The following is a 22,507-nucleotide window of genomic DNA, read 5'->3' as shown; positions in this document are numbered from 1 at the left end:
AAAGGCCTCAGTAACCAAAAGGCAGTTGGAGAAAAGACTTAGAGTAAAATATAACCATCTTGAGTTTGTGTGATTTGTTCTGTACATGGATTCATAACATTTCTGATAAATGAACGGTCTATGGTCTAACGGCCTAACTCAATGCAGCACAAGGTTAAGATGCTCATTAGAAGGTTAATGAGGATCAACAAATTACACATTAAGGAATTTGATTAGTTGCAAAAGAATGGATGCGTGTGTGTTTATGGTTAAATGATCAGCTCACATGTTGAATATTGATACAGATGTAATTCCTACTCTTAGTCTGGCTCAGCTATTGGAAGGAAAAAATTTCCTGATGCTTCGCAGAGATTAATAACAACCTTGGTCACACAGTACATTTGCATTAGATGGATGAAAGCAGAGCATTTTATCAGACATCTGTTCAACCTGACTAATCTCAGACAGTTGGAACTGAAGATCGCTTGCAGGACCAAATAAAGCCGTGAACTGTTGCTAACACTGCACAGTGACTGGTGGTGGACTGTCATCCAAGAATACCACATAAAACCAAATCATTCTTATAAAGCTCTGCTGTCCCCACGGCTTTAAGCTGGGGCTTCAGAGCTTATAAAGGGGATACTAAACCCCTTTAAGAGACTTTGTGGCCTTGAGGTTAAGGTAACAGCTAATTGTTTCGCTTGTGTCCTGAAGCTATTCACAGTGAGCTCATGAATCAAGCATGTGACTTATGCATCAAGCCACATCCCCTCATTCTGCTCATGCAGCACGCAGACTGTGATTTATGGCTGGACAGTGGCCCTGCAGAGGTGTTGGATTCAATGAAATACAAGGAAGAACATCTGGAAAGCCTATTAGCTTCGAATCACAGCTTGGGTCAGTTTGATAGCGATGGCTGATGCAAGCCTGAAATTGACATGCTGGTGCACAGAGGGACACTGAGTCCTTCTCATCTAACAGACATGTGTTAACTGAGGTTGCTCATATTTTAAGTAGATCAATATTAATGGTCCTACTTAAAGCGCCAGGTGAGCTAATAAGAGCCTTAAATGAGCCTCTTCCATGTGTCCTTAATGTCTCCCAGATGTAGAGTACTTCAGTCCTGTTGGCGTCCTTGGCTGGAAGCAAGAGAGACTCTTAATCTGAAAAATGAAAAGGCCTTGATAGGATAAAGCATCCATTTCCAAAGCTGCGTGACACAGCCAGTGTTACACAAGTCATTCTAGTCAAGGATAATTGGTTAAGAAAGAGCATCAGCAGGGAGTGTCTGAAAAAGGTACCCTACCTCCACTTATCTTAGCCCACGTAATAAGAGCATGGGGAGGTGTGTTGAAATACAACCCCGTCACTATTCATCCTCACCCCCTTGATGCAACAATGACTAGCATGCAGTCTGCTTTTCATTTAAGGGAATTACCTTTGGGAGGCCAGCAGACGTCTCCTGAGTTGCTCTGTGTGTGTTCTTCTCATCCCTGCAGAGCTGTCTCATTAACACAGAACCCAGCAGGTTTGGTTTAGCATAGCCCCATCTCCGTCCTGCTGAAACCTGCAGCCTGCTGCATGGAAGCTGAAAATAATGACTCACACACATTACAAAGTCCCAGTACACAGTCCCCAGTTCCAGCACCACTCCCCAGGTCGCTACAGCTTAAGACCTCCAGCCTCTCTAACGAGTTGACTGTAATGTTGAGGCCACTTAAGACTGAGATTGAGAGAACAAGAGAGCCAGGAGGGAGAGCTGGGTGTCACATGAAGTGAAAGAAGTAGCACTAGCTTAGTCTAATTTACAACTTTTATGAGAGATATTTGTGGTAGTGTGTGTAGTTTACCTAATGAGATTTTTGACATGGTACATGAGTTCTTATAGCTATTCAATCTGAAGCAAGACCTGTTGTGTTATTTCAGACTGGAGTGGAGCAGCTATTACTCTTTTCCTCTGTAAAACCTGTTTTACAACCATTGAAAAAGGCCTAATTATTCAATCATCAGTAGGGTGGCTACTTCCTTTAGAGCACTTATGAGTTCAGGCGTCATCTCACCGGGGTGTGGCTCATATCATTTACATTTCATTAAAGCACGCTGTGAGACATCATTGATTTCTCAGTAACCAGGAGTTTCCATGATGCAAGCTCATGGGTGGGGGGTGCGGTAGACGCGTCACCCATCAGGAGCTGTCAGGAGCTGTCAGAGGACAGGATCCAGACCCATGGCCAGGAGAGGCCGGGCCAGCCAGCTGTCACCTCTCTGACACTGGCTGAGACCATCCATCTGGCTGAGAGAGGCCCACCATGGGTGGAGAGAAACTCACCAGATCCCAGACTTCACGCACATGAAGGCAGGAATGTGCGCACACAAGCAGACATGTTTCATGTGAACATAGATAGATGAACAAATGTTTATGCACGTACTATGACATACATGCACTCCTCAACGCATGTACACACGTATGAACTTGTACATTGCTGCATGCCAGGGCTATTTTGGGTAATCATCAGTATAATCTGTGGTGCTGTCCACATGAATCATTCCCTCACAGACGGATCAGGGAAACAGAAGTGACACGCCGCCATCAAGCCAAAAGACACAAATAAACAATTATAACATTTGGCCGTAACGCTCGCTTTCACATACAGTGACTCTCTGTCTCATAGAGTGAGCTTTAACAGCAGGATTTTTTTTTCCATACACCTACGCATCAATGTGGAGTACGTAAAAGTCCTCTGCTGGCAATAATGTTTTGAATGAGTGGCAGGCTTACTTTACTCCAATTTTAGACATGGCACAGTAGTAGATCCACCTATCCTTGTTAGGTTTCCCTGGAATTTTTACTGCTGTGATACTCATGTAAAGTAAAACAACAACACCACTACACATCGGTCCAATGTGGAACACATCCACCCTGGCATGTTTAAGTAAGAAGGGTCAGTGCAGTTGCCAGACATATGGAAAACATTTGGAGATATTCAGACTCCACGTCGACCACAACAGAGACAATCAGAGTGTTGTACATCTTGTTTTGGTAACATCTCATTTTCATAAAAATCTTAAATAGCCACAATTGTCACCAAAATTCTGGATCTATTTTACTAAGAGAAGCATTATTTAATATTTTAAGTATCTGGTTTGCTGAAGACTGAAATTCATCAAGTTTATTATCATTTGCACATGTGCATATCACTCTGATAATTGCCCTTAGCACAATAGCAATTCAAAATGGAATTTCTGTCTTTTGGGTCAGATCTTCATTGTTCAGTAAGGATTTTATTCAGTTAGTGAGTACTCAATTAACCAAGGCACAGTTTAAATGTGGTTGACCTCCATGAAAATCTCTATGTGGGCGACCTTGCCTTTTCCTGACAGTGAAGTTAAATCCTCAAAGCAGCAGTTATGTTATTTTTTTTTTTTTATTCTTTTGAATTCATCTCAGAATTTATTTAATAATTGTTGTAAACAATTCTCTGTGTCGTGAATGAATACACTACAGGAGGGTATATGATTGTGGCAGAAATGCATGCTATGCTTTTGGTGTGAAGACAAAACCAGACTGACAATAATTACCAAGAGCTGAAGTCCCAACACATTATTTCTTCACATTGTCAACAAAGGTTGTTAAGAATTAGAGTAAAGAAAAGGTGTTGATATTGACAGCCCGGACAAAAACGGCTTCTTCGTGCACTCGAATGCATGTTATTCTGGTGAAGTCATCACGATTTCATGTCACACTCACGAGATGAGAGGCAACATTGAGCCATGAGAAATGTTACTGAAAGCACAGGGCAGACTCAGGAAGACAAAGACAGATGGAGGAGAGCGGGAGAGATCAATGATAATGTGATCTGATGACATAGTCGAGCGAGCTGTTCCCCTCTGGTGGTCTCACCATCGACCAACTCAGAGCTGGATAGAGTGAATTTTGTTTGGATTGGCTTTAATCTTTCCATCAGACAATACGAGGCAGGCGGTATGCTGCAAGTGTTTTCCATTTTGCCACAGGAGAATTGTGTCAGGTTCTGCAAGTGCACAAGCACAGATACGTCAGTGTGGCACATTGACAGGCAGCTTGTTCAAATAAAGAGCTGACAATGCTCGCAGCTCAGCGACTCGACTGCGGAAAAAAGTATTTACAGAAACACATGAACATGACAACAGAAAACAAAAACAAAGTGATTCCCTCTGCTGGATCTTAGAAACTGTCTGTCCATGGTGCTGAAAGGATACATTTCCAATTGTTGAAAAAGGGCAATGCATACTTTTTCCACACCAAAGTTAATTACAAATAGTTACAGAGTAGCTTAAAAATGTGATGAAATGGAAAACATAAGCTCTTGTGACAGTTTTGCAATGCAGCGTCAAGACTATTCAACAACTTGTGTGGATCTTATCTCTGACAAATAGCGTCATATGGTGCTGGTTGTTTGAGACAGAAGGGTGTGAAACCAGATGATGAGTGGTGCTCATTGCAAGGTAATATAGTATGTAAGTCGAAGTGAAAATGTGTTATCCATCTATTTTGTTTCTGTCTCAGTGGTATCTCTGTACTGACTGATTTTGCTGACAGAGGAACAAGACCAAGAGTCTAAAGTAATGCTAGCAGCTTTGTAAGGCTGTGGCAATGCTAATATGCTGAGGTTCTGGTTGTATAATGTTCCCTATCTTAGCTTAGCATGTTAGCATGTTGGGTTGTTTATGCTTGTTCATAATTCTAGGCTGTTTTGGGTACTATGGACACACTGTCAGGTTGCTCATGCTGGGTCGAGAAGTTTTTTTAGGGGTTTGCAGCTGACCAGCTAGTTGGGTTACATTGACCTAACTGCTTGTTTATTCATTTTCACACTAAGCCATTGTTGAAGAGATTCACACAACACATGGTGGGCAGGATTTTAAGGTAGATCACTATTAAGTGACCGTAACATTTTACAGTAATTGTACAGGAAGATGTTATCACCTGCTGGGCATTGCTGTCTGTCACACCTCCTCCAGTGCCCATGGGTCATACTAATAGTATGTAAGTAAGTAATCCAGTGCCACTAACATTAAAATTAGCTGATAACTTTGGTCTCTATAAATTCAATGGTAAGATAAAGCTAGCATGAGGCTAAGTAATGCAGTGACATTAACATTAATCAGAAATTATAAGGTTAAACTGCCAAAGCTCTAAAATTTGGGCATCATAAGGCTAGCATTAAATGCTACTTTTGGAAATTTCAAGGGTAGCATTAACTGCTAACCTTTGGACATTATAAGGCTAGCTTGAGCTGTTGACTTTTGGACAGTTCAAAGCTAGCTAATACACTTCTCCACTTTGTTATCTTGTGATTTGATTATAATGTGGTATGGTAAATTCATGTTACAATGAAAAATAATAGTCAGTGATCAAATAAAGAAAGATAAATGAAATTAATTTAACATTTCTTCTTCATTTAATCATGTGTGTCGTATTTAACTTTAGGGATTCTCTAACTTTCAGACGTTTCAAATTTTCCATACAAAGGAGCCCAAATCATGAAAACTATCCCCAGAACAAAACTTTATTAAAGTTGCGGACACAATGCACACTGTATCTGCATATTTTTGTCCATTAGTGTATTTAATTTTTTTCCCGAGCTTTAGTTTACTTGTTGAATGTCTCTGTAACCCAAACAGAAACCCATGTACTCTAAGCACACCTTTGTCACACCTGTAGTAACTACAACACCCAGCAGCCCCTGGGTCCACGCAGTATCAGTAGCAGCCTGGAGATGGCGTCTTGCCAGGATGCAGCAGGATGAGCTTTTAATGCCTTGGAGTTTGTAATTGCATAGAGGAAGTGATGCACTGTCCAAATAATAAGTACAGTTAGTGCAGTGCTGTAATGACATCCTCCAACATGACACAATTGGCTGTGAAATACCAAAAATAAACAGCTGGACAGCAGCTGCGCATTCATTAAAAACCTGTATTTTGTATTTATATTGTGCACAGAGCTATCAAACCACAGTTTATAGAGTTACTGCTCAGACACTGAAAGCTAATGAGGCAACAAAGCTTTTATTTATTTTTTTATCAGCTGCATCTGCATTTATTGATGTTCTGTTTGTAAATCCATTATAGTTATCCAAGTTATGACTAGAATGTCTCCTAATGTGTCGAAATGATTTAGTAGTGCATATGTGTTAGTGAGAGTGTAAAATGCATATATATCTCAAGTCAAAATATTCTTTCTACATGACGACCTGAAAACTGATGTTTAATTAAAATGTTTTGACAGTTGAAAGACAACAGACTCTTCCTCTCTCTGACTATAAGATTATCCATGATACAGTGTTAAAATGGTCCAAAATGATGATGATGAGTGTGGTTCTATTCTTTTGTTCTTAATCAGACCTATAGATTAGAAGTTTAAATTTGTCTCACAAATAGCTAGCTTGTCTCACTCAGCATCAAATATGTTACTTTTTAGATTATAAACAGAATTTAGTCCATTGTCAGATGTTACAACGCTCCTGGTCATTAGTTTAGGCTACACAATCAACACACTTATAGGTACCAGTCAACACTAGGGCAGAAAAGTAAGAAATAGTGCTTCAAAAATATCAATTCAAATATAGAATACTATTTAAATGTTAATGCGACACCTATGTATTTTGCTCAAATTGTTTAGATGCTAAAGGTGAGCGAGCTCTGAAGGTCCTGCCAACTCTGTTTCCCCCATCCATCTACAAGAGAGGAAGAGAAGTCTTCAGACCTACCACTGAGGAGTCCCACTGGTCATTTACTGACATGCAACCTGTAAGTTTTGCTTTACTTTTTCTATTCAGTAAGAGTGGGCATGTGTACTGCTGGATATCTATGAAGGTCATTTAGGGCCAGAATGTTTGAAAGCAGAAGAGGAAAAAAGAAACTGAATGTAAAATGAAACCCATAAATGATAAAATGAAACCCATAAATGATAAAATGAAACTGTAAATGTAAAACCAAACCTGTAAATGAGAGAACCAAACAATAAATGAGACAAAAAAATGTAAATGATAAAACACAACAGTAACAAAAAGCTAATTTTTAAAAATGTAATGTAAAAATGGCTATTGGGTTAAATGTTAAAACCCAGCACTTGCGTCAAACCAACCCAGTGCGTTTTCTGTCCCATAGTTACCCAGCGGGGAAGTTAAGGTTGGGTTATTTTTTAACCCAGCAGTTTTTTGAGTGTATCCTCTGGGACACATAACTGTCATGGCGATCCATCCAACAGTTTCAGCCCGGACCAAAGTGGAGGATGACCATCGGTCGGACTGACTAATGTCAAACAAACGTTTTCCAGTACTTTACAAAAGAGGGTTGCCTTTTTTTATGCTATGTAGTGTTTGGCTCTGTTTCATAGTTAGCTGTGTGCCCATACTGTTTAGATAAAATGCACAAATTAGGCCAGGTTCTATTTTCCCACCACAAAGATGAAAGCTGTCTCTGAAGCAAATGCCCAAGAGAAGCCATAATGAAAACATGTGAATACTCCCAAGATTTTTCCTGGCCATTCAAAAGAAAATATTTACTTATTGACTCTGCTGTTGCTGTTTCAGACGGAAATTATTGCCAAGACATTTTGTGACAGAAAGTGCAGACACAAAGATGTGACTGATCATCAGGGTCTTGCCAGGCAACAAGGAGATGTCTAAGACTCTGTAATTAGCTTTAAGCTGTCCTGATGTGAAAGAATCCACCATGAGACTCACGCAAACATGGCTGCCACTGTGCACACCTTCAGTCAGCCAGGAGGAGATCTAATAACCAATGTTTATATTGTGGTCACCAAATATGAACATGGCAACAGCGGTGTGTCTGTGTTGTTTAGAAACAACCAAACAGTAGATAACATCCTCAAATTAAGTTCTTTATGAGTGGAATGATGACAACATTATAGCCCCCCCCCCGACCCTGCAGAGCAAGGTCTCCATTATTAAGGTCATAAAGGAGATGAGATATATTTACTACTATTTATTACTTAAATTACCTCTGACTACTAAGATCATATTTGGTTCAGCGAGGACAGTCAAGCAACTCTAAATCTTCTGCCCTATATCTATTTTATCAGCCCCATTCATAGGTATATAAGTAGTATATTAAGTGTTTCCACTATGTTGGTTACTGCTGTGGGTATAATAATCTTTCTGCCTTTGGCACACTTGAATTTTACATGATAACCAAATGTTGGCATAAAAATAAAAGCATGGAGGTTGAGTTGGACCCAAATACACAGCCATAAACATCATCACCCAAGAGGAAAACCTTGTTAAATATATAGTATACTAATAACTATGACAAACAATGCTCTGCCATTACTCTTCATACAGTAAAAGCAGGGTCCAAAGACAATCAGGATTTAATAGAAGTCTTTTATAGAGATAGGAAAGGGATATTATTTCATTATAATGTCTCAACCGCATTTAACAATTTATACACATAATTATGGTGGGCACCAAGGTTGCACTGTCACAATAAAGTATTGCCCAGAAAGAGCCAAGGACTTTTATTGAGCTGATATTAATTGATTTGTCCTAAACTACCCAGACTTGGTCTCCCTGGGCTCTGCTTCTGCTTCCTCGGAGCAGTGGAGCAGTGCCAGAGCTCTGTCCTAACTCTGCATAAAAATAAATGAGAAGCTATGGGGCTAGTCTCTAAAGTCAGAGGATATTGTTCGATTTCACGTCAGCCCTCTAGGAGGCAATTTAAACAACCCAGCATGCTAATCAACCTGGTATAAAAGGCAGTTCTGGAGGGTGGCCCATTTTTCTTTTTTTTTCCCCAATCCTATTGCAACAAGGCCAAAAAGGAACTAAACAATCTGAAGGGAAAAGTGTAATTTGGCCTGTATCTGAGAGAACATTACACTGTAATGTAATGTAATGTAACTACATGATGTGGAAAAGGAAACAACCATGCAATAAAGGGCATGTCCTGGCCAGTTGTACAATATGGGCTTACTTGTTATTGTTGCAATATCAAGGAAAACCTAAAAAAAGAAAGCCCTTCAGCTGTAACAATCATCCCAGAGATGATTATAACAATACTTCTATAAAATGTTCTGGCGTGGAAAAACAAAGCCTTGCTTCACAGGAAGACTCTGAGCCAGGACATGAGCTTCCCTGCTGCCATCAAGACATCAGCAACGTCTCAGTGGAACCACATTGTGACCTTCGTCTGAAATGGCAGAGCCCCAATCTCCACAAATAATTCAATACACTAATATCCCCTCAGTATTTGTTGCGACCACAGAAATGTGATAGTGTTCATTCTCTGCTTGTGCTCTGAACCCACAGGTCAGGTGGTAGCTGATCATAGACTTCCCTGTGACTCAGAGGTTAAACTAATCGTGCATGACTTTCGCTGATGGCCCAACCGGTGCCCTCAGAAATCTACAACAGCTTGTCATCCAGCAACCTGCTTTATATGCATTTACATCGCTGAGCAGTTTGGTTGACTTGACTGCTAGTTTACTGTGGCAGCTGTGTTGCTTCTCACTGAATTCGCCGCAGACTTCCACTGCACTTTGCATGTCCTCAGTTACTGACACAAAATGTGACCAAGTGCCCAATAAGACACGTTTCTTTGAGCTGTGCCAACAATGTCTCTGATCTTTTTCAAGTTATATCCTTGAACCAGTTCTGACCTACATGTACCTATAGAACACATTTATACAACTCATCAACACCCTGTCCTCAGCACAAGGCAAGACCATAAGTATGAATGTTTCAGACTTCAGATAAATGTTCTGGAGAAAAGTGATGTAATTTCACACATTTCACCATTATATTTTTCTACTGTGTATTTGTTAAGCCTGCCTTTTATAGGCAAGGATGTCCTTCAACCGTCTCAGTGTTGAGGTCTTAAAAAGAACTAATTTCTCACATCCCAGCTTGAACATCAGCCTGTGACTAGAGGTAAAGACTGATAAACACTGCCCCCTACTGACACAAAAATATTTTACAGTTACTTCAAAGATCATCTGATTCAGTATCTGTACTTTCTTTCTGTTTAAGTTATAGATTTGCAGTCTTAAACTGTCAAACACAATGTCTATGTATTACCTTATTTTTCTCTTATTTCATTGCAAATCTATTAAATTTCATGTCAAAAATCGTTCCCTCCCTTATACATGAGCTTCTCCTGTTAATAAATTCTGGGTTTTCTGGCTCCATTCAACTTTTAAAAACGTTTAATAAACATTCTGACAAAATTACAAAAAAAATTTTTTTACTTTACAATTCAAAGACATGAGAATCCAATACAGGGCAATGTAATGAAGGTTTCCCAAAACATTAGCAAAAACTACAGCAAGGGAATGGAAACAAAACACAAATGTAGTTGTAGTATCATAAATGGAAATCACAAACAAAGCATGAATAAACAGTGCTGACAAATCCACCCTGAGCTCTGAAAAAAAATTTTTGTGATTACATGAAGAACAGATATCTGATAATGAATTATTTGCATACACGGGGATCACCTTTTACATTATGTTACAGCATCATAAAATCCCATATATCCCATAGGTCCTTTATGAATCCAGAGGGATATTTGATGCTGATCCTTGTCATTGCACATTCAACTAAGCTTATTTTCTAAATTACAGTCTTCAAGGCCAAAAGTCATAGTATGAGATTAATATGAATAGTCAGTATGACATTCATGAGATTAGTGCTTTTTAAATTTACAGTTAAATATATAGCTTCTTCTATCTAAAAACAAAGCAACAGTGGAAACTGTATTGACCCTGTAAAAAATACAAACAATAAAAACACATACTAACATGTAAAAAAGTAAAAATGAAAGCAAAACTGTTTCTGTACTCTCTGACTCAAACGTCTGGAGCTCTGGCAGCCACTTCCTACAAACTGTAATTTCCGTAGTGCCTTTTCAGGTTCACACATCTCTTGTCTTTCTCTGTGTATAAGGGTGACTCTGTTGTTCCTCAGTCAGCTGGCTAGTTAGAATACTGGTATTACTGGTTTGAATGAAACCTTTAAGTTACAGTATGTGACTTATGAAAGAGGAAAAAAGGCAACAAAGATGAATCAACCTTCTGCTTTCAATCTGCTCTGGACCTCAACCTCAAAACTGTCCTTTTTCACTTAGGCAATTGTCTGTTCTCAAATTCTTCCTGAATGTCAATCTCTCCATTATTTTCCCACAGAAAATATTTGTCTGCCTTTGGACTCCATACTCCTGAAACTCTGCCTTTACATATTTGAATTGATTTTATCTAATTGCTATGTTGTATTTGTGTCTTCACTTTCTCTGTCTGCTTCTTTCTCTCTTTTCAGTTTGCCTAGTTGTTTGAAAGCCTATTCAACAACTTCAGCTTTCTTCTGTCCTTCTTTATCCTCACTCAGGTTCTCGCTGGCTTTTCTTCTTTTGGGCCACATGGGTCCTCATTTTTCTCAACAGTTTTACCCTCACCCTGACCTTTATCTGCTTCTAGTGTGCTGCCGTCTAACAGCCCCAAGACTCATCTGAGTCAGGCCTGGTTTTGCTTTGTGGTTTTTCGTCTATATCTGCATGGGCAGTGTTTAGAGACTCTTAAAAAAGTATTGGTTTTAGTGTTGTCTGGTTTTGTTTGTGTGGGGCTCTGAAGCTGCTGAGAGGTGTCTAAAGACCATATCTATTTCTCCCCTGTCACCTACGTCGTCTTATTCACTTTCATCTTCAGAAACTGTCCATTTCTAGCAGGTTGTGTTTTTCTTGTGTGTTTGAATCTTTTACAGCCGTTTCTGAACTATTCTGCTCAGAAACGGTGGTAACTGTTTCTCCTCACTGGTCGTCTGATTCATTTCTTTATTCTGAGCCTGGTGAGTCAGATTCTCTGACATTTTTTTCTGATGTTTCTCCATCAACCGGTTCTGACTTGGCATCTTCCTTGTGTTCACCAGCAGTGTCCTTAGTTCCCATCTCTGGGGAGTTTCGGATCAGAAAAGAACGTGGCCTAGGAGTAGGACGAGAGATGCCATCTGCAGGAGGAGACTTTGCTTCCTCCTTCTCTGATTCTGAAACAGATAGCAAACAAAGAAAAGAACTTAGTACAAAAACTGCATCAGTCTGCTAAGCCTTTGCAAAGGGGTTAAATCAAGGCAGTTTTCATTTAAAAAAGTCAGACTCATCCTCGATCGAAGTTTTAGTAATGAGCAAAGCTAAGAAACCATTTCCTATGTAAGCAATGGACTGAATTAAAATGAGCAATACAGTGAATCAAACATAGCTTTTCCTACAGCTTTTCACATGTTTAACAATATTATTATGATTATTATTATTATAATTACATTTAATTAAATTTTGAACTGTCATAACTAAGAAATGTTGTGGTCTTTCTGGGGTCAATTCTTTCTTCTATGAGGAAGGAAACAGTGAAATCTTTTCTAGCTGTCATGATCACTGTAAAGAATAATCAGTCCATAAATGAAACTGCTGCTGTACCCTAAGCACTGTGAATCAGATATTTTAAACTAAGCATAAACTTGGGTGTTTCATCCAGTGGCACTGTACAACCCACACTAACTCTTAAACAGAGGCATTCAATGGTTCCGTACTGCACAAAATAATTTCAATTTACAGCTTTAGATAGATGCTATTCCCTCCCTTTCATCACACTACTGTCCTGTACAGTGACAAACACGGTTGCCCAGCATAATTAATTAATAAGCACAACGAATTGACAGGTACATTTTATTTCAGTATCTTATTAGCTTTTCAAATCCGAACAAGATGCGAGTCATTCAAATGAGATGAATGTATAAAGTAAATATATAGCAAATATATAACAAATATAGAAACTCAAACGACATACACCCAGATTACAGGATCGATGCTGGACACTGAATGAGAAAGTTCCAAAACTCGATTTTAGCTGGTTGACAGGATTTGGGGTTTGAAGATTGAATCTAACTCAGATAGTTAAGTTTCCAAACCTGGGTGTTCTGGAGCAGTGGATGATTCCACAGCAGACGGTGTGTCAACTGGGTCTGGTCCGGTTTCTGAAGAATCACACTCTGGGATCTTGTTCTCTGCTGGTCCTCTGAACTGACCTGTTTCTGCGTGTCCTTGGTCATTTCGCAGAGGACTGTTCAGACTCGGACATCTAGATGGTTTTTTAGGTGGATGAGGAGGAAGAACAGCTTTTTTATCCTTGTCTGTGTTTTCCTCTAAACCTGAAACCCAGAAAAGAGAAATGAAAGAAAATGAAGGATTTAAGAGATGAAACCCTACAGAAGCAGTCAGAGGAGTTGGGAGTCAGATAGTCCAGTTAGGAGAAATGTTTGATGCTAATATCAAATAGTGGTGAAACAATCAAATGATTAATGAACACTAAGTAGATTGTTTTTTAACCGATTTATTTATGATTATGATTTGGCGTGAAACCAGTAACTGTTTAATTTCTAATCACATTAATGAAAAAATTATTGCCATAATGCAGTCCCATTGCTGGATTTTCAGCATTGTCTGGTTGACAATCATTGCCTGGTATGTGTTGTATTGCCCAACACTAAACACTGCATATCTAATTCATTATTTCAGGCTCAGAAACTGGTCTTCCCTTTTCTTGCTGGTTAGTTTCTGTTGTGTTTAATCGAACTCAGATGTGTAGTATCCAAACCTGGGTGTTCAGGAGCGAGTGATGATTCCACATCAGGCTGTGTGTCCTCACTGTCGTCCAACACACCAACTGGTTCTGGTTCATTTGCCTCTCCGGTGTCTGAAGAATCACACTCTGGGATCTTGTTCTCTGATGGTCCTCTGAACTGATCTGCTTCTGCATCTCCTTTGTGGTTGCCTGGAACATTGTCCGGATTTCGACGGAAAGATGGTTTTTTAGGCGGAGTGGGAGGAGGAACAGCTTTCTTATCCTTGTCCGTGTTCTCCTCTAAACCTGAAACCCAGAAAAAAGAAGTGAAAGAAAAAGAAGCAGTCAGAGGAGTTGGGAGTCAGATAGTCTAGTTGGAATTTCCCTTAAAGATATTGGAAATGCCCTGCAAAGAGTGAATAGTCACAATATAGCAACCTTTCTGACAACTCAATTGAAAAACCATTTGCAGATAAAATAAGTTTCGAATATTTGTTTTTGACCAATTCAGTGAATTACATATGTGACAAATCAAGGTGCTTCGTGACATTGATGATAAAATCCCATAAATCCAGTATTATTGCTGTAAAACAGAATAGTCTGCAAAGGAAAGTAAATGAACAGGAAAGTGTCTAGTGAAGTTTCCAAACCTGGATGTTCAGGAGCAGGTGATGATTCCACATCAGGCTGTGTGTCCTCACTGTCGTCCAACACACCAACTGGTTCTGGTTCATTTGCCTCTCCGGTGTCTGAAGAATCACACTCTGGGATCTTGTTCTCTGATGGTCCTCTGAACTGATCTGCTTCTGCATCTCCTTTGTGGTTGCCAGGAACATTGTCCGGATTTCGACGGAAAGATGGTTTTTTAGGCGGAGTGGGAGGAGGAACAGCTTTCTTATCCTTGTCCGTGTTCTCCTCTAAACCTGAAACCCAGAAAAAAGAAGTGAAAGAAAAAGAAGCAGTCAGAGGAGTTGGGAGTCAGATAGTCTAGGTGGAATTTCCCTTTAAGATATTGGAAATGCCCTGCAAAGAGTGAATAGTCACCCCCAGCAAAATTCATTTATAGAACCCTTTGTAGTAGGTTATGTATCAGTGGTGATAAACATATTTTTTGTTAGTGTAAACTTGTTGTGCAATCTAATGTCGTAAATCCATGTCATGTTCAGTTAAATAAAAAAAAAGAGAAAGAATTAAGGAAAGAATGCTTCCTGCTGAAGTCCATAACAGGTTCAATCAGTTATAATTCGTAACACAAACAGAAATTATATTAATTTCATTCTCTATTCCTTACTGTATACAAAATTCCCTTGAAAGTAAAGTCATGGATATCAATATAGCCTAACTTAAACATTATTAAAAAATGCCTGAGCGAAAATTTGAAAGCTGACAATGATTTGGCAAACATAAGACTGAGAGGAGGGCAGTTCCCCAGCCATGAATCTTGAGTGGGAAAAGCGTGGTTACCCTTGGTAATAAGGCGTGTTTTCAGGACTAATACATAAATGAATAGTAATAATAATAGTGATAGGTATTTCAGATACGTAGGGCTTTGAAAGCAATCAGCAAAATCTTAAAAGTATTTTCCAAATCTCAAAAGCTAGTTAATGGCTTCTTATAGATGAGGTTATGTCACAATATAGCAACCTTTCTGACAACTCAATTGAAAAACCATTTATAGATAAAATAACATTGGAATATTTGTTTTTGACCAATTCAGTGAATTACATATGTGACAAATCAAGGTGCTTCGTGACATTGATGATAAAATCCCATGAATCCAGTATTATTGCTGTAAAACAGAATAGTCTGCAAAGGAAAGTAAATGAACAGGAAAGTGTCTAGTGAAGTTTCCAAACCTGGATGTTCAGGAGCAGGTGATGATTCCACATCAGGCTGTGTGTCCTCACTGTCGTCCAACACACCAACTGGTTCTGGTTCATTTGCCTCTCCGGTGTCTGAAGAATCACACTCTGGGATCTTGTTCTCTGATGGTCCTCTGAACTGATCTGCTTCTGCATCTCCTTTGTGGTTGCCTGGAGGATTGTCCTGATCCCGAGTAGTTGGAACAGGAACCAGAGCTCTCTTAACCTTGTCTGTGTTCTTCTCTAAACCTCAAACCCAGAAAAAATGATATGCTAATATCAAGTAGTGCTGAAACAATAACATGATTAGGCTAATGACTGATTGATGGAAAAATTAATCAACACTAATTTTATTATTATTATTAATTATTAATAAACATTTTGAGTCAGTTAACTGTAAGTCAAACAAAAGAAACAATCTTAAGATGTCAACTTGGATTTTGAATTTCACCATTTTTATGTGAATAACATGATTAATCATTTAACTGATTGACAGAAAATTAATCAACACTATCTTTAATTATTACTTTGAGTCACTTAATTCTTGGTCAAACAAAACAAACCGTCACCACCTTTTTGCTCAAACATCATTTTATAATGCTGGACGTGCCCTGGAAAGAGTGAACAGTCAAAACCAGCTCAATTCATTTGAAGCACCTTTTGTAATATTTATCAATGATGACAAATGTTTAGTTTGTGTACCTTTTAGGATATCCATGTCATGTTCTGTAAAATAAAAAAAAAAAGAAAAATCAATCAATCAGTTATAATTTGTGACGCACACTGAATTTATCTCAGTTTCATCCGTCTATTTTCTACTGTTTACAAAATACCCAGAAAAATAAAAATATAGATAGATAGATACTTTATTTATCCCCTCGTGATATATAAGCACAATGCACATGGATATGTATGTAGTTTAAGTCCAAAATGAGGAGGTAAAAGAAAAAAAATCTAAATATTTGTGGATGTTTTATGAAATTATTTCAGCACAAATGTTGTTTTTAAACTCCCAACAGTGGACAGTTGAGAAACAGAGAGAAAATAACACAATGCATAATGTTGTTTCACCACATTTCTTAGCAACAGTAAAAAAGTTGTGATAAACCTGCTTACAGTTTAAATGAAATACCCCAAAACAGTGTATTAGTCAGCATTACCTTCTCCTTCTTCCAAGTCTTCTTTGTGATTGGAAACATGGGCATCAGGCTTAATGTTCCCATCACTTTGGTTCTGATGGGGAAGTCGCTGCGAAGAGCGGCGTGTGGATTCTCTAATTAGAGGTATACGTATGTCATTCCGAGCTGACTCCATATCTGACTCTGAAACAGATTAAAATACAAGATGTAATGCAGCTCACTTATAAGAGAGAAAGATAAAAGAGATATTAGACAATATGACCATCATCAATGAGAAAATACAAATGATGAACTTCTGCACTTATTTGACTGAAAATATGTGCCTCATCATATCTGTCTAATGATATACTATCACTGTGTGTGTTTTAATTATTTTGTTCATCTGGACCCGATGCAAATTATTACAATTTTTACAACTTGGTCTATTATTATTTATTCGCTCCTTTTAAAGGATTGTGCAGCTTTGGAGGTATGTGATCACTTAGTGCTTTCTATTTCTTATCTGCAACACACCCTTTAGATAATGGGCAGTCAACAGTCCTTTATCTTTACCATGAGTAATGAAGTTAACAAGCAGAATCTATAGCTTGTGTTCCTTTTGGTAGAAATGCCTGGTCACTGTCTAAACAAAATACATTTTCTTTTCTTTCCCACAACTTTCTTTATTATGAAAAGCAGAGTAACATTTGTGTTAACTGCTTGATCTGAAATGATTGATCGATTTATAGGATTAGTCTTATGATGAAAATTTAATTCACCACAATTTGATTACTGATTAATCGTTTTGTTGAAGACATTTATAAAAAGAAACTTCTGATTGTCTGACATTTTGTAAACCTAACAATTCATTGTAAGAATTATTGTCAGATTAATTAGACTGTGACCACTGAAAATATAAAATATCATACCTTCTCTTGTACCAGGTGTGAACCTTTTTACCGTAGAATCTTTGTTTCTCTCTGCAAAACATGCTGGACAGAAGAGGAAACGCAAACAGTAAGTTCTTGTTGTATACATCGTGAAGATCAGAATCAGTAATAGCAGTGGCCTGTGTTCAGTACTATTGCACATAAATAGCTTTCATTACATGCTGTTGGTAGATCTGGAGGAACTTTTGATCTCTAATTAACAAAGAACAATGCCCCATATAAAACTCATTATTACATTTAGTCAACTTACACACAGCTTTGGGAATAGATGAGTTAGAATACATACAGTATACATATGCTCAGTGTATCTGCTAATGCTCCTCAGTTGCTGAAAAATAAATAATTCAGGGTATCTGGCTAAGGAGTAATTTGTTTAACTGTACCTTTACTACTTTGTTTGCAGAATATTACGCCACAAATGAGAAGCACAAGGAGAAGCACAAGGAAGGCGCAGGATAAGCCAACAGGGAGTGCTATGGATGAACTCTCCTCTGCACAGAAGGACAAAGGTTACTGCAACTTCTTATTACATTACATTCATTACTAAAACAATATTCATATAGTGCTATAACTCTGAACATTTCAGTCTACATTTTTGAACATGAAGTCTGCAATCTGTCTCGATACCATACAACCAAAGGACAACATTTTGTGAATAGCTGTGAAAGTTTTTGTTTTTTGAAGTGATCTAATATATTAATTCCATTATCATCATTATTCATTATAGACACATGATTTATGTTTCTTTTCTTTTTTTTTATCAGCACTGGAATGAAGGCTCAGCTGAGTTTCAAAGTCTCTGCTTCACATTCAGTGCTATCGTCAGTGCTGCATTGCAGTTATTATTTCTTAATGAAACTGAGGATGTTTGGTGGGTAAATTTTAATAATATCCATGTAAATTAGTTTCTGAGCATTGACAAATTCCACAACTTATATTTTAAGTACACAGTAGAGTTGATATTTAAGTAACAGCTCACCAGAGTAGCAATCCTTTGCGGTGAATGTAGTGGTTTCAATAGTCAGACGGTTTCTCACTGTACAAGTGTACATTTTATCATCATGTTCATCCCCCAGAGATATTGTTAACTTTGGGCCAGGCAGCTTGATTCCTTGCGAGTCCCACTCATAGCTCATTAAGGACTGAGGATCTGCAGAGCACGTCAGCGTTGCCTGGGTTCCGTCTGTATTGAGGCTGCCATTATTCATGTCACAGGATACAGTGGGTTTGGGAACCTTGCCTACATGAATATATGAATGAAAATAAATACATGAATGCAAACCTAAAAGAGTGATTCCCTTATGTTACATGGATTTATACAATGACAACATTGCATTCTTACATCAACAAAACAAATTATAACAGAATAAAATTAATAAAATAACTTAACCAGCAGTGATTATTGAAAATCACTAATTCTGCCCCCATCTTATAATTAATAATATTATAATAATATGTAAATATTGATAAGTTTAGGTAACTATAACAACTTTGTTTAAGGTTATGAAAATTCATGGTCATGACAAATTATTCTTACAGGATGTTTAAGACTAAAACACTTTTAGTGAAATAATGCTGCCGTGGTGAAAGGAAACAGACACTGACTGCTACATGAGATCAATGTCAAAACCCTGACCTTATACTGCAATATAAGACAATGTGCAATTCCTTCTTGGAACTAAATATAATGTCATATTAGAGCCATCCTAATCAGCAAAGCAAGCAAACTAACAATGAAATTCCCTTTTAATAGGTTACATATTAAGAGATAATACTGGCTTTCATATATGATATCTTGATTTACTTTGGGTGTGGGCAGTGGTGGAAGAAGTACACTGCTTTTTTTATACATCAATGTAGAAATACTCCATTAAAATTAAAAGGCTTGAATTCAAAATCCTTCCAAAGTAAAAAAAAAAAGTATTGACAGCAAAATGTGCAAAAATAAAAGTGACTCTGTGAATGATGTAATATATAACATTATTAGATTGTTAATTTATTAACATGCATCAGTATGCATGTAGCATTTTATTGTTGGTCAAGAGCAAGTTTTAATTAGTTTAAATACTGTATACTTAGGGAGTTTAGGCCAATGTGTGAATGGTCTGTGGGGCTTCCACACTGACCCCTAGGACAAGCTGCAAATCTTACCGAATGGAGGTTACATGGAAGGAATGTATTAGTGGATTTGAACACAGAAAGCCTTGAACCTACAAAATACACCTCCGTGAATGTTGCAATCATTACTGTGCTGCACAGTAATAATATTCTTAATTGCCAATTTCACTTGAAAATGCAATTCAGAAGCTCTAAGCTTAATTTGAAAAAGCTCCAAAAATCCACAATAAACCCATGATGAAATTTGCAGCTTGAAACACAAAACTCTGCCAAAATGTACATTGCCTTTACTGTAAAAATATCTGTCCCTACTGAACCCTTTTCATGTCTTACAGACTACTACAGACTTACTTTTTTCTTTGAGGTTGGCTCATACAAATGTTCCAAGCTGGATTGGACAAACTTCCTTCACTGCATAAATTTGTCATAACTCGCTAGTTTCAGCCTGGTAAATGCCATGTGTTGCCAGAGAAATGCCACAGAAAACTATAGCCTACAGTAGGTGACATTACACTGTTGGGTGCAACAGATGATGATACTGCAGAGAGACCAAATACAAGAAAAGTGGTAAAAGCCACATATTCTCTTAGAGTGGTTGTACATGCATCTTAAGAACAAATCTGTTCGTATGGGCAGTTCTTGCATGAGGCCCACTGTATTGATAGCAATGACTTTAATTGAAGGTTTTACTAAACTGCTATAGCAACACATCAACTTCCAGCTGTAGAATGCAAGAACCAATGTTTAGAAGACTTATCAACAGTATATAGCCACTTTACTGTAAAAGTCAGTAACTTACCTATGACCTCCAATTTATAGTGGATTTTTTTTAACGCTTTATTTATGAATATTTCCAGTTCATACTCTCCGCTATCGTCATATCTGACGTCTGTCAAATTTAGTTCTGCAGATACCCAGTCAAGAGTGACCCTGTTTTGAAATTGGCTGTACACCTCTTCCTCCTTGCCATCAAACTCTACCACTTTGTTGCCATTATGTTTCCACAGAATATTATCAGGATGTCCAGTAATGTGTGGCTTCAGGTGGATGGTCTCCCCTTGGAGGTGATATGTTAGCGTCTGTCCAGAAACTAGACAAAGAAAATGCAGAAGTGTGGAGACATGTAGGATAATGTGTGAAACATTGCGGGATATGACAACAGTACAAGCAAAAACCAACCAACCAAGACTCACATGCACAATTTAATATGATCCTTTACTGCATTATGGTGTTCCTAATATTTTTAATTTAATATTACAAACTTTAAATGTAAGTGTGAAGATTCAGTCTTGTCCTTGAAATATATAGTTTAAAATAATTATCTCAACTCATGGTCCACTTACAAGCTTTTCTGGAGCTTTCAACTGCATTTCAGTGTTCAACAGCTGATAGAATTTGTTCAGTTGTCATGGAGATGGTTCAGCTGTTATCACGTGACCCATGTATGAAACTTTGTTCACATGATAACAGGTGGGCATACTTGAACAGACTGCAGCAACCACTAGTAGATTAATAAATTATTCACGTGACAGAAAATTTATCTGCAACTGTTTTGACAGTCAAATAATCATTGAAGTAATTTTTCAAGAAAAAAAAGCAAAACATTCATTAGTTCAAGGCTCTAAAATGGGAGAATTTCTTCTTGGTCTTACATTTCTGTAAATGTTATATTTCAGGGTTGGTTGGATAAAATAAGATATTGGATGGCATCATCTCAGACTCCATGATGTTGCTCGTTTTTCTTTCTTTTTTCACCATTTTCTGACATTTAATTGATTCATTGATAAATCAGGAAAATAATCAGCAGATTAATCTGTAATAAAGATAATTTTTAGTTGCTGTCCCATTCAAGACCACCTCATTACATAACTATCACATAAATGAGTAACATGATGACAACTGAGCCATCTCCTTGTCAACTGAGCAAACTCCACACTGATGAAGACCATGTGGTGCAGTTGAAAGCTCCAGAAAAAGCAGATATTAAGTCAAAATTACGTTGTCAAACTCACAATACTATCCAGTCTAACATAACAATACACAAACTACAGCCTCAAAAAGTATCACGGAACAGCTCTCTGACATAGTGTCAACAAAATGATGTAAGCTACCAAAGATTAAGTGGGATTCTTATTGTATTATTTGATTGTTTATGTGTTACTACAGGCCTAAAGTCAAATTTCCATACATATGACATGAAATTCAAGTGTATTTCTTGGTATTCCCTTAGTATCAGAAGTAACGCTGTATTTTTACAATAAGTTAGGCTTAAATAATACTTAACAGTGGGTTAACATACATTACCGTATTAGTTTTAAAAGACCAATACCAAAGGTGTTCTAAAACATTTGCTCAACCCTTACGACTGTGTAACACAGACGCATCGTTTTTACCTGCTGTGAGGAAATATGAACTGTTCAACTTTAGATAAATCATTAACCTGAGAGGCTGCTAGCCCTCTGCACTGTTATTTGTATGTACACACAAAAGTGCCAAGATACAACAAAAAAAAAAAACCCACCACAATTACACTCAACTCACCTAAGTAGGAGGTTAAGATACAACAGGCCAAGAAGTAACGACGGGCCATTTCAGGAAAAGCAGGACAATCACAGTACTTTCCTTCTGGCTTTACTTTCACTTTTGTTGTTGATAAAAACGTAAAAACGTTTACCACCCATCGTCCCCGGAATACACAGTCGGAAAGGTCATTATGTTAGTGTCAGTCAAAAGTTTTGACATGCTAAAATAAAAAAGAGTCTTAACAGAAATTGCGCGGTAGGACAACTTTCCTTAGGCAAAGTAATTTCCGTCATGCAGGTGTGGACAAACACCTGAATATCCGGTCTTTGTGAGTTATGGCCCTTCACAATA

General features: G+C 37.9%; 1 protein-coding gene and 1 long non-coding RNA gene across 5 annotated transcripts in view; one reads left to right on the top strand and one right to left on the bottom strand.

Moving 5' to 3' along the window:
* LOC130177490 (uncharacterized) overlaps positions 1-22,507 on the top strand; it is a 34,513-nt gene that overhangs the window by 9,297 nt on the left and 2,709 nt on the right. The window contains exons 2-4 of the long non-coding RNA XR_008829024.1: positions 6,641-6,768; positions 17,510-17,582; positions 17,919-18,024. This is a non-coding gene — a long non-coding RNA (uncharacterized LOC130177490). The remainder of the gene's footprint in view (positions 1-6,640; positions 6,769-17,509; positions 17,583-17,918; positions 18,025-22,507) is intronic.
* LOC130177487 (proteoglycan 4-like) lies at positions 10,169-22,475 on the bottom strand. 4 transcript variants are annotated; one of them, XM_056389302.1, is made up of 13 exons: positions 22,175-22,475; positions 20,433-20,723; positions 18,495-18,755; positions 17,899-18,006; positions 17,495-17,557; positions 16,608-16,769; positions 16,150-16,173; positions 16,020-16,058; positions 15,442-15,696; positions 14,236-14,508; positions 13,619-13,891; positions 12,933-13,172; positions 10,169-12,014 (listed from the first exon to the last, which is right to left on the bottom strand). In XM_056389302.1, exons 1-13 carry the CDS (start codon positions 22,221-22,223, stop codon positions 11,806-11,808), a joined length of 2,247 nt encoding a protein of 748 aa, XP_056245277.1. In that variant the 5' UTR covers positions 22,224-22,475; the 3' UTR covers positions 10,169-11,805. The 4 variants fall into 4 exon arrangements, with proteins under 4 accessions (XP_056245277.1, XP_056245278.1, XP_056245279.1 ...); XM_056389303.1 differs by having other exon boundaries at positions 15,442-15,690; XM_056389304.1 differs by lacking the exon at positions 16,020-16,058.

The sequence above is a fragment of the Seriola aureovittata genome, chromosome 11 (genome assembly GCF_021018895.1).
Source record: "Seriola aureovittata isolate HTS-2021-v1 ecotype China chromosome 11, ASM2101889v1, whole genome shotgun sequence".
NCBI classification, from domain to species: domain Eukaryota; kingdom Metazoa; phylum Chordata; class Actinopteri; order Carangiformes; family Carangidae; genus Seriola; species Seriola aureovittata.
The sequence above is the reverse complement of the archived record's forward strand: the minus strand, read 5'-3'. Positions and strand labels throughout refer to the sequence as shown.